This window comes from Centroberyx gerrardi, chromosome 8, assembly GCF_048128805.1.
Source record: "Centroberyx gerrardi isolate f3 chromosome 8, fCenGer3.hap1.cur.20231027, whole genome shotgun sequence".
Lineage (NCBI taxonomy): Eukaryota > Metazoa > Chordata > Actinopteri > Beryciformes > Berycidae > Centroberyx > Centroberyx gerrardi.
The window spans coordinates 19,663,652-19,681,852 of NC_136004.1; the positions used below are offsets into that span (position 1 = coordinate 19,663,652).

At 39.6% G+C, this 18,201-nt stretch overlaps 1 protein-coding gene across 1 annotated transcript; it reads right to left on the bottom strand.

Annotated features, from left to right (window-relative positions):
* Nucleotides 1–6,555: 6,555 nt before the first annotated feature.
* LOC139927328 (corticotropin-releasing factor-binding protein-like) lies at nucleotides 6,556–15,504 on the bottom strand. The gene is made up of 7 exons (XM_071919426.2): nucleotides 15,400–15,504; nucleotides 15,140–15,227; nucleotides 14,307–14,464; nucleotides 12,030–12,240; nucleotides 10,067–10,221; nucleotides 7,896–8,016; nucleotides 6,556–7,174 (listed from the first exon to the last, which is right to left on the bottom strand). The coding sequence occupies exons 1-7, from the start codon at nucleotides 15,478–15,480 to the stop codon at nucleotides 7,020–7,022; spliced, it is 969 nt and encodes a 322-aa protein (XP_071775527.1). The 5' UTR covers nucleotides 15,481–15,504; the 3' UTR covers nucleotides 6,556–7,019.
* Between the last annotated feature and the right edge of the window lie 2,697 nt (nucleotides 15,505–18,201).

Genomic DNA, 18,201 nt, shown 5'->3' on the forward strand with positions numbered 1-18,201 from the left:
TTTAATTGGTCTTCACAACCACTTAAAGTGTATCGTCAGCGTATACACACAGGACTAAATTATATGTAGTGCTTTTAGTAAGCCTAAGTGTTTACAAGAGGCTTTTTTCTCAGCCGTATTAAAATATTCTGCTGAGGTCACTGAAATAATATTGATTCTGAGGGAACAAACAACTGGCTGGAGACACGTTGGACTGTAGCGTGTTGACATCTGCAGGTGTGGCAGCTTCAGTCTCACGTCTACATCTCACAACCACAACCGACTGAAGTGTTTTGGGTCCATGCCTTGCACAAATACAGGACAAATATGCAGTTTCAACTGAATAAATAGTGTGTTGAACAAACTATTTTGGACAATGGAATCCCATTGGGAAATTGACTGATGAAGGATTAGTAGAACTGTAGAGAACAATGGACATGAATGGATGATTGAAACTCTCCAAAACTGAACTGCATAATAAACGCATTTGAGGTGGCATGAGCTATTGTGTTTGTGTGGCTATAAAAGACACAGTGAGGTGGTAAATTTCACATTTGACACCACAGGTTTGATAAATCTTCATGTCTCTGCTCGTTCCTGTTTCTCCAACAAGTCACAATGAAGCTGTGTGTGTCTTTGGCTTTCGTCTGTATGACGCTGTCAACTGGTAAGAGCAGTAAAGGAGTGCCACCATAGCACAGAAAGTCAAAAATCAACTTTGTTTTTGTCAGCCTTGGTGAAAATGTTGCCCTCTCATCTACCTGCAGTGTGTGGGTTAAGGTGTTACACTTGCTGGGACGCTAATCCTGGTTCCTGCACTGAAATCTGGAGCTGCCCTTCAAGTTACGACCGCTGCTCCACCACCATCAGTGAGTTGAAATTACTACTAAACCTGTTTGGAAATTTATATTGTATATGATATGATTAGATTTTTTTGTGTCGTGAGCTTCACTGTTGTAGCATTGATCTTTACTACAGCCATGGCAAGCCTAGTGAACAGCATGGGGGTGAATTTTAGTATGAACAGACAGATTATCATCACACGGATTATCTACAGTACATTGTTCTATTTGTTACATATATTACATATTTTCTGAAACTTTCCTTTAACTTTTCTGTTGCAGCTGCTGAAAATCTGATCACCAAAGAATGCATGAGGAGTGATATGTGTAATAGAGTTGAATCCACGGGTCTCAGATGCTGTGATGAAGACCTGTGTAATGGAGCAAAACACATCGGAGCTCGCGTCCCCCTCCTGCTAGTGTCCTTAGCTGTCATGACACTCTTCCTTTGAAGCCTAACCAGCCTCATTTTACATCCTCATTCTGTAAAAAACTGCAGGGATGACTCAAATATTTAAATGTGCCTGGGGAAACTTGGAGGAAGCCTTTAAAATTTTAAAACTAAAACTAATTTAATTTGCTTTTTACATTGTAGATCTGTCAATCGGATGGTTCCCTGTATAGTGTGAATTCTTCTATTTCTTCTTTCTAAAAACTTACTGTACCCTAAATTTTTAAATATTTATTTGTTATATCTAGACTATATCTAGGTCTAGGCTTGTACCAAACATAAAATGATGTTTCAATTAAAATATGGATACAAATTGATTTTTTAAAAATAATTTCACAGGGGAATAACAAGATAGAAATAAAAATATTCAGAGTTCACCAACTATTGCTTATACTTGAATAACATTTTTTGCCACACCTTTTTCTCTGTACAGACTGCAGAGCAGTGTTAACTCTATGTACGTGCTTTTTATCAAAAGGTAAAAGCTCAGAAATGGATACATATTTATTTTTTATTTTTTCAACTTAAGAAGCATACACATAACAGGAAAATTGTACTTAGCTTATTCACATAAGGCATATTACAGGGGAAATACTATCACAAACTTTCAAAATCTGTTTGAAAATCTTCCATTGGAACTGATGACATGCACCATCCTGTGGTGTATTTGATGAAACCGGGCAGTAGAGGGCAGACTAAGCATGAAGTTTCAAAGTAAGTATCTCAGTGACTGCAACAAAAAAACCTTTGGGTTCCAGGAGCAACATGGACTAGTTATTCGTATGGGAGGAAAATACAAGAACCAAGAATTTCAAGTAAGATATCTCAGTCTCTTCTGAGTGAGAGGGTTTCTCTGCTGTCAAAGGGCAATACCAGCTTTCTTTACAGACAATTATCATAGTTTTACACATTCCACCAGAACCATTTATTATTTAAGGGAAATTCATGACTATGCAAACTCTTTTTCAGTAGTGTCCTGCTTCTCACTTGGGCGTTAAGTGCCTTGCTCAGGGGCACTCATTCATTTATGCCCAGGTTTCCCAGTCCTCCTCTATAATCTTTAAGCCGCTGCTGCTACCAGGATGCTTTCATGCTACATCAATGCAGGAATTACAACATTATTCTTTATAACATTGATAAAGCCTTGATTATGTTGCAGAATCCTATTAAAAGTAAAATCTGCGGTGGATAGTGTGTACCTGCAACGTCCCGGGTTTGAATCCAGCCAGGGACCTTTGTTACATGTCATCCCCCCTCTCAATCTTCGTGTTTCTCTCTACTGTTAGCTGTCTAATAAAGGCAGAAAAAGTCAAAAACGACAAAAAAAAAAAAAACCCAGAAAAAACAATCTTTTAGATTAGATATAGTTGTTCATGTCCATGATATCGCTATCCCAGATAACAGAAATAACACATCTGATTCTTAAAATGACTGGTATTTCTCAATAAATCCATTACAATTGAATGAATATACCCCAAAGCAGAGTTTGGTAATATTTATTAAGCAATTATTAAAGAGTAATGAATCATGAATCATATGGCCTTAATGAAACCTTTGACCTTAGCAGTTTCTTATGATGAACTGATGTACAAATACAATTATTTTCATCTGAGCCTTGGACTGATATTTGGACAGCTAAAGGAAGAGTCTTGCAGGGGTTTTCCACTACATGTAATAACTCATACAGTATTTTACTCCTACTGTTTAGTCTAAGACAGTCCAGAGACTCCCTCTGCTCTCTCTTCTCCAAAGTCAGAAACCAGACAACTAAGACTGGAAACTACGATGTAAAGTCAGAGGCTGCTCCATAGAAAAAAAAAGGGTACAATTATCATTTCAGTGATCACAGTTACATTTGCTGGATTGATTAAATAATCAAACTATTAATTTATTATTAATATACCTTCTTGAAAGTGAGATTATAAGTGATAAATTGACAATTGACCTAGTGTATGCTTTTGAATGTGCCGACCAAAACCACATGCAAATGATTACCAGCTTTGATCCCTTTTTCAAAGTATTACACAGTGACTGCACACAATTTATTAATTCCTGTTTGTTCAGCAACTTTTGAGGAAATGTGGAATAAGTATACAAGAAGTCAAAGGACATTATTTGGACTTCATTTGGACTTGATTTTATTTGTTTGGACTTGATTTTATTTGCAGTAATTTCATCAAGTAATTAGTAATCAACCCAGATTACAGTTTTATTGAGTAATCTTCCCAATATTGACCATAGCCCATTAGTTTAATTAGCATATTTTACAGAATGGATAAAGCACACTCAACATCCCTGCTCCACCACTTCCTCAGTCTTTATTTTCTTGTTCCTCCAGTTCCCATAAGAAGCCTTAATTTTATACTTCCTCTTTCCTTCAAATAACTGTTGATAATTAACTATTTATAATTAACTATATAATTAACTATTTATTGTGTCTGGAAAATAGGAAACCTGCTCGTCTTTATAGCTATCTGAGAGAAAAATTAAGTAGCCTGTATGCTTTCACTTAATTATATTGTTCATTGGCACTTCTATAAGCGAGAATATGAACTTGGGTCGAGGTGTTTCGCATTCGCTTTGAGATGGAAAATTGCTTTCAAGTTATGTCTCGGACAATTAACCTCCACTGTGTGCAGGTAGAATGTGCAATGCGCTGCCCCTCATTCATTTTTCACCATATCTCTGCCAAATGAATTGTGATAGTAACTACCTGCACCCACATTGTATTGCCCTTGTGAACTATGCGATAAGAAAAGAAGAGATAATAAGAAAATTCAACACATATCCTATGCAATCACTTATATCTCATTATGGATTTGGAAAGGGTTTTGGATTAAAAAATTCTTGGCTAATAGGACACTGATACCCCCTGCTGGAGCAACCCACAAAAGAGATGGTTCCTCTATTTGTACCATTATCTTTATTTATATCTTTCATTCAACAAAGGGAGCATCAGAGAGTGTGGCATCTATCAACCACTTAACATTATTAAAAATTATTATTGAAGAATTCTAAGGTGAATGGATGAAAGGATGGTGAATAGTGATGAAAGTGATGGTGACTGAACAAGTTAAACCAACACAGACAGGCAGCAGAAGGTATTATACTAAAAGCTGAGTAAAAAGACAGATACTATACAAAGACTAAATAGTATTCATCTCTGCACAAATACACACACACACACCCTCACAAGGCACTGTCCTCAGAAGGGCAAGATACTGGAGGTATCTTGCAGTAACAATGAAAGGAGAAAGATTTACTTGAGAGACAAGTAGCGTACTGTCTCTCTCTATTTAACTGCAGTCTTGCAAGACATTTTCTAACAGCCAAAGACAAAGTGAGGTCATGTACTGGTATTCACAGAGAAAAACTGATGGAGAACAGCTTGTGGGGAAGTGAGAATGAGAGCGAGAGAGAGAGAGAGAGAGAGAGAGAAAGAGAGAGAGAGAGAGAGAGAGAGAGAGAGAGAGAGAGAGAGAGAGAGAGAGGTGAAGAGCCTTATAGGCCTACATGATATGGAGAAATCTTGTATATAATTATTCCTTCTGTGTGTTTGAGCAATGACAGGATTTTCTCTGTGGTGTATTCATTAACCACTCCAGTGTGTATAATATCTTAAATAAACATCATTTCCTCTCTCTGTTGCCCAACGTTAATATTAACTAAAGCATGTTTAATTCTGCGCGGGGTTACATCTTACCCACAAGGACTTCTGAACCTTTCTGCCCCTAAAAGTGACAAACTCATTTCCAGTCCATAATCGCAGGCTGCTATAAATACATTACGGAGTATTTATGACTGCTGCGCCCAGTGCCAGATACAAATAATTAGACTTTATCCCTTTCGATGGCATCCAAAGTGTGTTTCATTCTCTAATGAAGACTGAAAATTGCAACACATCAGAGCGAAAAAAGACATCCGCTGGTTTAATTGAATCATCACGGCTGAGCAGGTTTGAGATTAATTCCTCGTAAGGAGAAGATCAAAAGCGAGCCAGTTAGAAGGATGTCGAGGGGAATAAGAGCACTGAGGCTTGTGGGATAATCCCATTAAGAGCTGCACATTTATTCAGACTGGGAATCCAGAGTTGAGAGAGACTGTACAGTATGTGAGAGATTAAGGCTGAATAGTCACTGATTGGAGGGGTCACAAACAAAACTGGTATCCTCAGAGTTTTAGAACATCTTAGTGTGTTTTTCCATGCTCGCAGTGTAAGTGTAAGCCTTTTTAATTACAAATTTGAGCACTGATCAACCATTATGAAACGTATTTCAGACTTTGTCTCTGGAACAGATTGGATTAAGTGAAATAAGGGAAATACATGCGTCACTGTGTAATCCTGATTGCCAAGGACATATTCGAATACATTGGGACACACACACACAAACACACACACACAAACATGTATCATTCCAGCATCAACATCTATGGGTACACTACTGATGTTTGATCTAAACATAGGCAGTATGTTTCACATCATCTCCTGTAGCCTTGGTTTAATCTGGACTGTAAATGTGTGTGCGTGCGCATAGCGTGCATAGGTGTAAGCATTTCTGTGTTCATGCTTATGAGCATGTACTATATTTATGTATTACCGTCTTGTGTATTTCACTTTTTACCATGGAAGCATAATTCATTTTAGCATCTGCTGCACCAACATCACCAAACTCTCCATTCTGCAATGTCACAGACTCCCTGTCCAAGCCACTGCAGCATGAAGTTACTGATTTTACTAAACCACATAGTGCTTATCAAAACCAGTTACCATTAATTGAGTGTAGTGGTAGCCAAGAGTTTAGAGAAGTGAGGTCTGAATCCTCTGACTGGCTGGGAAAATCTGAGTGGGGCTGGTCAATGGCCAACAGTGGAGGACAGTGGAGGACAGTGGAGGACGGTGGAGGACAGTGGACGACAGTGGAGGACAGTGGAGGACAGTGATTGTACTGGGTAGTGTAGAGGTGTGAATTCTTTCAACTGTGTCAATGTGAAGCAATGTTTCTAAAAAAGACACCTTTCATTGGATAAATACAGGTTAAAAACCCCAGAACCAAACACTACCACAAATTGTATTTAGTGCTGGACTAGACTGAAGATTATGCCTACATTTTCACTCCTGCAGAAGTCATAATAATGATGTGGTTATGGGCAAGTGGATGTTGGCCATGTTACAGTAATGCACTAGCAAACCAAACAGCAAGTTGACATGCAGCCCTGTAATGAAATAGAATAAGGCTTTTTCACAGAACTCAGAAAAACAGAACAGGAAAAGGTGCTTTATCATGCAAGTCAGATTTATTTTTAAATCATAAAGGCAATATAAACAGAACGACAGCTGAGATGTAAAACCTCCCAAAGAACACAGCAACTGATATAAACTATGGATGAAATAGGGAGTTTTTGAAATGAATGCTCTTGCCAAAAAACATTTCACATAATTTCAGAACAAAAGATAAAAAAATTAAATATAAATCATCATAGACAGCTTATAACCATTTCAAGGAAAATGTGATTAATAAAAATAAATCTTAGAATAAATATCCTGTGATGAAAGCTAACATAATTACATACTAAATAAAATATTTGGCAAAAACAATACAACATATTAATTGAAGCAAATAGTCAAATGGGACGTTGTCATCAAATTGGTGTATTTACAGAGGGATGGATGACTGTTTATTCTGTGAGTGTGTGTATGTGTGTGTGTATGGGTACATGGGTGTGTGTGAGCATGTGTGTGTGTGATCTCATTCCACAGTGCAGAAGTCATCCAGACTGTTCTCTCTGGTTTTGGGCAGCTCGCTGCGTTCCAGTAGTCGGTACTGGAATGAAACACGGTTGATATAGTTCCCACTGGACACCAACCTCACCACCGAGTTATCACAACCAATCTTCATCTGGGCTGCAGAGCCGTGGGGAAAGCCAAAGACAGAAACAGATACTTTACACTGGAGCACATACGAAGCATTCTTGTTAGCCAGCCAGCCCATCTGAGCCCGGTTTGTGAGAGGTGTATATATAGAAACAATCTTATTCATTTGCTTGTTTTTATATTGAATTACAAATCGTTTTGCTCTCTGTGAAGCACTGCATTGGCATTGCATCATTATGTATGAAATGTACTATATAAATAACATTTGTGTGTATAGTATTGGGTAGTATTGTATAGTATACTGCCCCAAAAAACACAAAGAGCTGTAACTACATGAGTATTGAAACCGAGACAAATGTGTATAGCATAGCATAGCATAGTATAGCATAGCATAGTATAGTATAGTATAGTATAGTATACCGTAGTATAGTGCACAGTACAGTACAGTACAGTATAGTATAGTGCACAGTACAGTACAGTACAGTACAGTATAGTATAGTACACAGTACAGTGCAGTGCAGTGTAGTGTAGTGTAGTGTAGTATAGTATATAATATTGTGTAGTGTAGTATAGTGTAGTGCAGTGTAGTGTAGTGTAGTGTAGTGTAGTGTAGTATAGTATAGTATAGTATAGCATAGTATAGTATAGTATTTATAGGTCAAGCATCATTTGAAGGACCACAAGTGAAAATCGTCTGAAGGGAAATCCACATTAAATGACATATGAGACCAAAGTGTAGATGCAGACTCACCCAGCCCACTGAGAGAGAAGCAGAGGTCGGCTACAGGGAACATCTTAGAGGTGTCCACCCCGTTTCCACCCAGCAGCTCCACATAGTCACCTGACCCCGCACAGCCCGACCACACCTGCCTCTGTAGGGGAGGAGGGGTAAAGGTTACCGGACCAATGTACGATACATTAAGTGTAGTGTTGTAGTGCAGAGGAACGAACCAATAAGTAGCTAACTTATCACACAAGTGTCCATAGTAACAAAGCTACAGATAGATAGATAGATAGATAGATAGATAGATAGATAGATAGATAGATAGATAGACAGATAGATAGATAGATAGATAGATTCTTAGCATACAGAGACTGCTTTGGTGGAGAGTTAGAGTTACTTTGGGTTACGAATGATCTTGTTTTGTAACCCTTTTCCTGGTGAATGCTCCATTCTAGTTCCACTTGACTTTACTGCCGTTGACAGTGTTGATTACAGCATCTTGACAGATCATGTTAGAGATTTTATGGTAATTAATGACACTTCTCTTAATCAGTTTATATAACATCTCTCAGATAAGCATTTTGTTGCCCTGAATAGTACTATATACCCGTCAGCAGACTTTAGCTGTGGAGTACCTCAAGGTTCCATCCGTGGTCCATTCTATTTTGTAATCTATCTTCATGCTCCCACTTGGTCACATACTTTGCAAACATAATATTTATTTTCATCAGTGTGCTGATAATACATAGCTGCATTTGTCTGCAAAACCCTTCCATACAAATAGCTTTGATACTCTTTAAAGTTCTCTAAAAGACATTAACTTTTGGATGCCCCACAACTTTCTTCAACTTAATGATGATAAATCTAAGGCTGTTATATTTGGCCCACCAAATGCAATTCGTTAAAGTTCATTATAATCTCAGCACCCTGGCAGCTAATATCAAACCAGCTGCCAACAGTTTTGGGAGGCATTTTTGATTCTGTCTCAGTTCTGAGAATCAAGTCCAAAGAGTTATTCAGTCTTTTTTTCTACCACTTGGCAAATATCTCTTAGGGCATTTCTTCCCTTCTCTCACTTGGAGAGAAAGGTTAATTTCATTTTCTGTTGACCATTGGAACTCTCTGTAACTGGCTTTGACATTTTTGACCATAATGTATAGGTTAAAGAAATACTACATTTCCTTACTTGTGACTGTATCCTATGCACTTGGTAGTGTGATCACTTAAATTTATTTTTGTATCTTTGATTTACTCTCATGCATGTATATATAATAATAATATACCAGCTAGTAGGGCTATTTGATTTATTAGAATTTAAAGGCTACATTCCCACGAGAGCTTTATGATGTTATTATTACTATTTTATTATTAGTAGTAGTAGTTGTAGTAGTAGTCAAGAGTGGCAACAAATGCTATCTACCTTCGTTAATGTAACTGAGTAGCTTTTTTGTGTTTGAGTATTTTTTGAAGTCAATAATTTTAATTACTAAATTTTGTAGGCTCTCCAGGAGCATCACATCAGACACTGGCCAATATTAAATTATATCTGCATCAAACCTGCACAAGCATGTGCAGGTGGTTGTCTAGCTAGTTTGCTAGCCTTGCTAGGAGGGTTAGGGCTAGGAAGCTGAATAGCTAGTAGCAAAAAAAACATAAATTTATTGAATAACGGGGACGAACATTTTCATGTTTTTTTTTTAATCATAGATGGGATAATGACATGAATTTCAGGCTCTTATTTTTTTGAATGCTCAATCTATAAAATGCGTCCAATATCACATATTTAACTGTCTTCTTGTCCTTTTTACATTGCATGGGAAAGATCATATGTAACTAAATATCTGTTCATTTAAGTAATTCAGTAACTTTTGCTGTGAGTACATTTTAAATCAGCTAAGTTTTACTTTTACTAAAGTAGATTTTTACACCAGTAATTCACTTCAACTTAAATAACTTTTCATCAAAGCACTGGCAAAGAAAAGTAACAGTACTTCTACTTGAGTAGGATGTTTCAGTACTCTTTCCACCCCTAGTAGATTGACAGATGGATACATAGATATATTAACAGAAAAGCAGAGACAGGGAAAGACAGTGAGGTACAGAGAGAGAGAGAGAGAGAGACAGTGAGGTACAGAGAGAGAGAGAGAGAGAAAGCGAGAGAGAGAGAGAGAGAGAGAGAGAGAGAGAGTCTGTCTAACCTGTGGGCTGAGCTCGTTGCTCTTGGCCTGCCCCAGGCTGAGTTCTGTCAGCCGGATCTCCACAGGGTAGATGACGGAGAAGCTGCAGTTCCTGCGCTGGTGTGGCATCACCATGGTGAAGCTGCCCTCTGGACTCTGGGACATGATGTTACAGGCTTCACACATGCACACGCACACACACACACACACACACACACAGCAGAATAGGTTTCAAATTAACACTTTCCCATCATCAGAAAAACTCATTATTGACACCTCATGTCACAAATTGGACATAATAAAGGTTGACTGCTGGGAGAGGGCACAATTAGGGTTGAACATTGAAAGCAAATTACAATTCTGATGAAGAAGATAAGAAAATAATGGAATTGGAATTGATAACAGTATGCCAGAATAGACAGGCACCAACAAGAATCGGAAGGCTCCAATCCTGCAGGCGTGCTGTTCATTTAGCATCATTTTGGTGGGGAAACAGCAGTGCTGAACAAAGCTGAAGAAAGAACATTGTTTGAAAAAGATAAAAAGAAAGAACATTTTTAGACCTACTTGTTATAAATATAATTGACAATATACTGATTAGAAAGGTAATAAATGTAGAGTTTTATTAATAGAAACATTTAATTTGTTCAATGACTACAAGACTTGAAGATGAGAAAAACGTTATACAACTGTATGCATATTATTATCATACTATTATGTATGTAGTTGTCACTCACATATACAAGGAAACACATGGAAACAAATGGAATACAATGGAACAGTCTCCGTCTATTGGTTTGTTTTTCCCTCTGTCACACACAATATCTCAGACACCACTGATCAGATTTTGACGAAACTTGGGGAAAAGATGCATCTCATCACTGTGTTCCAGCATTTTCAGAACTGACCCAAAGACGGCATCATAATTACAGGTCAAAACAAGGTGACATATTTGTTACTGATTGGCCCAGAGGGACCTACAACATTCTTCAGGGACGACATGTTTACTGTTGCTTACAAAAAAGTCACATGTAAAACCCACATGTGAATTCAAAGCACATGTGCTTTTTGGACACATGCTGGTTTTCATATGTGAACATTTTTTTTTACGTTGTATTCTGACATCAAGTGACAGTTTTTACATGTGAAAATTTTAATTCATAGGTGAAATGGTTTTCTTCATGTGAACGTTGTTTTCACATGTTTTCACCTGTTATTACATATGACAATATTTGTTTCTCATGTGAAAACTTAATTTCACATGCAAAGAGACAATTCACAGGTTAAAATGTATATATTTACATGTACAGTGAAATGGAAGCTAGCTGTTTTGGGGCCAGTCAGTTTTACCCACGGGGCGACCCTGCAACACAGCAGAGGCCTGTGATCAGCTGGAATAAAGGGACGAGGTTGTGGACGCCTGTAGTTAATGGAACCGTCAAGCCTCACACATTGACCTGAGATTTATGCTGTCTGCCTATTAGCCAAGCTTTTCATACTCTGTTTTTGTATCAGTGCTCTTTCTTTGTCTGTCTTTGTCTTACAGCAATGCTGCAATTGTTATTTTGCTTGACACAGAGTTAACATTGTCTGTAGCCAGCAGCTGGGAAACAGGTGCATCCCTCTCACACACGCTCTTCCTGTCTCTTTCGGTCTTTGATTAATGCTTGACCAAGCGCAAACCTCTAGGAAGAACACACATGCACGCATACACACACACACACACACACACAGAAGCAGACAAACACAGGTCTGACTTAGATACAGGCCAATGAACGTGTATGTACCAAGGACCGTGTATGTACCTACATAAGGATGCAAAGAAAGAGTGGAGATTAGATTCACTCAAGCTAACCTCTAGGCAAGTGCGCCAAGGGGTTAATCACAAGGAAGAGGTTCAAACAAAGCCTAAACTCATGCTAAAATCTGTAGCCCGTAACCCTGTTTGGTTGGCCGCTGTAGTGTGAGATGCACCAGGACTCACGGAAGGGGTTGTGTAGCTTTTTGACGACGAGGGTGAAGCCGCTGTCGGGGCTGTGAATGCGGAAGAAGACCATGGCCACGTTCTGGGAGGAGCGGCTGGCGCCCCCTGGTGCTGTGGAGGAGCAGTAGTCTGTGTAGCGCTGGTGCAGAGGCAGAGGGTGGTCCTGGCTGCTGGGGAACTTCTCTCCCTTCAGAACCCAGCCGTCAAACATCTGGAAAACATATGGTGTGATGGGTTAACTATAAACTCCACCTGGTGTTCACCATAAAACCACCACTATGAAGAGAACAAGTACAGATCCTGTCCAGGCCCACGGCACGTGTTGAATTCCACTAGCTGCGGCCACACGGATCCGTCGGAAAACGGACAAAATTATTGAAACAAACACCGCCCAGCCGGACAACTTTGGTTATACAACGAACCGAGCCAGTAGTTTAAGCTCCTAAAACAGGTACAACCACCGGTACTGCTCTGTATTTATTTTTTCAGAACCGGAACGTGCGTTACGTCGTCAAATTCACTCCCGGAACGGCGTACCAGTTCGTTCCAGCCCAATGACCCCCTGGATATATCCTAGAATTGTTTCCTCTGTCAAGAGACTCAGGGCCATCTCTTAGTCAAAGACCATCTCACAAAGCGACATCTCACTAAGCGTTACCTGACTGACTGACTGACTGACCTGAATTTGCCGCATGATGCCCTTGGCTGCGCCGTGGGAAATACAACAGGCTCATGAACAGAATTTTATTAATTCATGATTTAACTCAATGAAAAGACCATATTTTCAATTGGCAACACAAGTCTGAATACCCCAGTTTTTGTGAGAGTGGCCTGTTTAGTGATGAGAATATAGACACCAAAATCATCCATATGTCCCCGGTACATCGTTTGGTCCAGTGCTCCATGCTAGCACTTTAGCATACACTATGGTGAGTGACCATAGGCAACTAGCATTATCTCAAAAGTGAGGAAAATATGAACTTGCAGCAGCTGTAAAGGTAAATTGTAAGTAATCTTAAATTATATGTGGCCAAGTCTGGAAGTTTTGTGTAGGAGATTGATAAAATTCACACTAAATATGATGCATAAAAAACATCCAGGTTTGAACTACCTGGGACGACTTCCTCTATTTTCATAGGAAGTGAACATGGTGGGCCATGGGAAGGGAAAGTCGTCATGTCGCTCCCTGCTGTTTGTGTTCAAAACTGATTTGCACATTTCAACATGGGGTGAAATTACACCTCTATTTCCAGTTAAATTGATAGTCTCAGCGTTTCAAATGATCCGGTGGCATTAAAATGCAATACTTATAAAGATTATTAAGATTTTTCCATACATCAACATGATACATGCAAACATGTAAACACCAGCTGTGCCGCACACTGATCTGTGGCACAATCTACAATGCTGTTCTGTACATTTAATTTGTTTGTCACAACCATAATACAATGTGATACTTGTTTTATATATTTTCTCTTAATCATGTTTATCATGTCCATCATGTTCATATAAAATGGGATGCTCCACCAGGAGGTCAGGGGGTCCCCAGCCCCCAGCAATGAATTGTTAAACCTCACCGTTATTTCATTTACAAGAAGTTAACACAATTAGAGAATGTAGAAGAATGACTATTTTGATCATAGCTTCACTGTTATCTCTACTAACTACCTACAATACAGATAGTCATGGAATTCTGGACAAAATTATATCTAACAATAAAAATATTCTCAGATTTGGTTCCGAGACACAAAATCTCATCAAATGGGGCTCTGTGGCCCTAATGTGGACTAAATTAGGGGCTGAGAATTACTGCTATACAGGACAGCTGGGACAAACCACTGCAAGACTTTGCAACAGAGCCACCAAACCCAGGGAGAATTATAAAGTGATATCATCCCCAGTCTTTCTCCCTGCCATCCTTTTCCCTACTCTGACACCGATACAGGCCCAGAGGGACTGCCATGTAACTGGGCTCCAGACCCAAAGCTTCCTCCTGTCCCCCTTTTGCCCTGGGTAAAGTGACCACATAGAGGGGATCCAGTGTCGCGCTTGGCCCTCTAAAAACAGCCTTTATACACTTCAAGGCACCACCTCTACCAAACAGAAAGAGAGGAAGGTAAAGAAGGTATACAATTAAGGGTTTAAATGTCAAAGCACTGACAATCCCACCGATGCAGAGGCTGAGCTCACATGCTCTAACTTCCCTGTCTTCCTCTCTCAAACCCACTGAGCTGTGATCGGGACATGTGGGTGTTATTTGTGGTGAGATGGGCCGACCTTGATGAAGTCTCCAGCGCTGCAGTCGATGTCGACGTCAGACAGCTCCAGACTGATGACCTCATTGGGCTCAGCGATGACGAAGGCAGCGCAGGCCAGCTGCGGCCGAGAGGCCACGAAGGTGAAGTGGCCCTCAGTGGCCAACATGTCCAAGCATCCTGAAAACCACACACACACACACACACACACACACACACTTTTTCAAAATCTTAATGACAGAGAGAGTGCTCACAAACTATATTTCACTGGCTTTGACCACATGAAAAAAAACATCATGGATTCGGTCCAATCTTGAAAATCAGTCATGATGCCAAATCATGATTGTAATCAGCCTAACAGTCATGCAAAGCAAATTTTCCAGTTCTCATAAGTCACATTTATTTGGAGTTGTGTGTTGATTGAGAGTTGTTTGTCCACTCACAGAGCTGATATGGCTCTGGGCGGCTGTTCAAAACTACAAGTGTTGAATTAACTGATAGGTGTGGACTGATATTAACACTGGCATAGTGTTGATTCTTAACATTTTGCTGTGTACATTGTTGAGTGATTGGTGATGGATGTAGCATGCATGTGCTATATAGGCCTATGTATGAATGTATACGTATTTATTGATTGACTAAATGGTCTATTTAAAGTCTCTGCCTCGTTTATGAGCATTTAATGCCTCCCTCAACTCTGTCTCGTCAATTTATCATTTAGCATACTTTTAATTATGCAGAGGCTTTATTCTGTTTCTTCACCAGAATCTTTGTTACCCTTGGCAAGCTGGTTTAACTGTGTTAAGCATGACCCAGACTACTGAATAAACCCATTGTATTTACAACTGCACTTACTGAGGGGTCGGCGGAAAACAAAATCCTCCGATTCTCTTTTTTCATCCAAACTGAGCAGAGAATGTAATCCATCTGAAGCCTCGTTGTCCTGCGAAATAAAACATGAAGGAGAAGACAACAAATTAGGTGACTGGTTTAGTCGCATGAACTTTACAGGGAGCAGTTTAACCTGTCTGCCCCACAAGGTGCTAAAACTGAAGCGAAGGCGAAATCATTTACTATGTCAATCAATTAAAAAGAAGTAGGCCTAAAGATCTTACCTCAATATAGCGACTGAGCCCCATGCGGGATGAGAGGGAGATCAGAAAGAGGAAGAGCTGTGCTCGCAGAGCCACCGACATAGTGCGTCTCCCGGTAAAGTGTTTCATAAACCAGAGGGAAATAACGGCGCTGCCTGTGAGGCGGCAGCTTTTATAGCGGCACAGACAGGCAGGCCCACATCAGAGGGTTTCCAAAACACTGAGCTGAAACACGACACACACACACACACACACACACACACACACACACACACACACACACACACACACACACACACACACACACAGCTGAAATACTCTGTTATGGCTGTGAGAAGTCAGTAATAGGGCTTAATAATCAGATAATTCTCTGTACAAGGAAAACCATGTACAGTTTTCAGAAAATTGTCAAGGATAACACAATAAAGCTGGTTATTTCCATAATGGAATCCATTGTAATGTGTTTTTAATGTGTGTGTGATAATACTTTAACTGCCATTTATAACGGTATTATGACATTTAAATGTCCATTTCTGCTTACGTGGACACCACAACATGTTTTCCAATAATGATCATATTTTCTTTTCAGTCTTGTAGTCCAAAACTAAGCCACACTTTTATTGCACACACCAAGCCCCCACTGACTCAAGCACCAACTTGATAGGAGCAGACGGAGTACTTTGCTTTTTTTATGCATTAAAAAATAGCCAACTTTTTATGACTGAATGCTATAAGCTTGGCCTATCAAAATATAATGTCTGGATTCTCTTTGAAATGCCCCTCATGGCCACCAGTCTTTCAGTGCTGCTCATATACTCCCTATATGAAATGATTGCCTCCATTACAAGTATTCACTCCCTGAGTCAAATTTCAACATTTAGAGGAGGCCATTAGGCAGCTGGATAATGCCATTTTCAAGCACTGTTGCACAACCTAATTGCAGTCAAATGCCCAAACTACCTTTCCGCAAACTGGACACTATCAACTTCAAAAACTGCTTCCTTTACCCCTCCACTTATGTGATTTTTCTGGCTGCTGGTGACACAGCTGCTGGTGAGGCTGAAGCTAGCAGCCAAAGTGTTGAAAAGTATTTACTGAATTCAGGCACGTAGGCAGCACTCAGACATATCAATGCCACCTCTTCAGATAGACGTGGACGAATCAGAGAGGGAATCAGGACACAGTACAAAAAATAGAATAACCTCGGCAAAATGCTACGCTCATTATGTATGCATGTCTGGTGCAGAGAGAGAGAGAGAGAGAGAGAGAGAGAGAGAGAGAGAGTTGTGATATAATTTGGTTTTATAGTGACATAGCAAATTCATTTAGATGAGACTGTAAGTGTGGGTGTCCGCACTGCCATTGTGAAAGGTCAATCTCAGAAGTAGCTGAGAGGAGGAGATGATGACGATGATCATATTAGTGTTAGCATGCTTCTCAGAGAACTATTTTTTCCTAAGTGGTACCCAACATCCCACACTTTCCATTCTTTCATTCATCTGAAATGAGGAGGAGAGACCCTATTTGAAACTGTGGCCTGCATTTAGTTTGACCTAATGATAGGTGACATTTACTCACAGTGATGAAGGTCTGTGAAGCCGCACAACACTGGGCTGGAAAAAAAAAACCCCCAAAAGAACAAAAATAATGAACAGCATTTAATGCAACACCTCCTCTGCCTGTTGTCAGCCGATGCTGATGACCTATTCAAGGTGTGTTACTCTCAGTTAAAAGCCACTGGTCAGTGATGATAATTGGTTGTCTAATAAAGTCCCTGTGTTGAGAAGATGTCTGAACCTATTAGCCGGGGTCCCGCTGTTAAAGTGTGTTTTACTAATGTGAATGACAGCAGGGGCAAATGAAAATGTTAGCAAAATGCTACATGGGGGTGACTGTGTGTGTGCTTATGCGTGTGTGTGTGTGTGTGTGTGTGTGTGTGTGTGTGTGTGCGCATGCATTTGTGTATGTGTTCAAGCACCTGTGTTTGTTTATGTGCACATACGTGTTTGCATGGCACAATCTTTCCCCTATTTCTTCTGCCACCATGAGCTACAAGTGCTTGTCCTTTGGCAATTTCACAAAAAGCCTGTGATGTGTGTGATGTGGTGCTGTGATACATACTGTAATTGTTTAAATCCAATTTATTAAATGAATCGATAGATTTTAATGAACAAGTAACCCCATAGCCTCATTAGACCGCTCTGAATTATGAACAGATATATCCGTTCATGTCATGTCGGCCAAAGCGGAGTCCATCTTCTAATCTAATCCTTTCTATTACCATCCTCCCTTTCACTGGAAACACTGAAATACTGCATGAATGAATAAATTAATGACATCCTATATTGCCTAAAGAGGAATTTGCTGTGCAAAAGTGTCACATTTGTAAGAAAAGGATGAAAACATTATGATAACCAGACAGAATAAAAAAACAAGTACATGAAAAAAACATTAGAGCATATAGTAAGAGTAAGAACATGCACACCACAGCATCCCACTTTAAGTTGCATACACACACACACACACACACACACACACACACAGGGGCTAAAAGGGGAGCTTTGAGAATCAGTGAATCGTGTTTTGATATACAATTGTTGGCTACTCTGGTGTCCTACTCTGATGTTGGTGGACGTGAAATTCAGATATGTTGTAGTTATATAATGGGAATTATTTCAAAAGCTCCATTATGTATACATGAATAAATTAAATCGAAGTGAAAGCCATTCTTCTGTCCACTCATGTGGGCCGCCGCTCTCCCTACTGACGTTCAATGTGTCTCCAGACTACGACACCATCTGGTGGCAAATATAAGAACAGGTT

What these genes read in the sequence shown, in the direction of transcription:
- LOC139927328 (XM_071919426.2), bottom strand. Translation starts at nt 15,480, where the DNA reads ATGTCGGTGGCTCTGCGAGCACAGCTCTTCCTCTTTCTGATCTCCCTC. An exon ending in GGCTCAGTCGCTATATTGAG is followed by an intron (nt 15,228 to 15,399) that starts GTAAGATCTTTA and finishes TTTATTTCGCAG; the next exon opens with GACAACGAGGCTTCAGATGG. An exon ending in TGTTTTCCGCCGACCCCTCA is followed by an intron (nt 14,465 to 15,139) that starts GTAAGTGCAGTT and finishes TGTGGTTTTCAG; the next exon opens with GATGCTTGGACATGTTGGCC.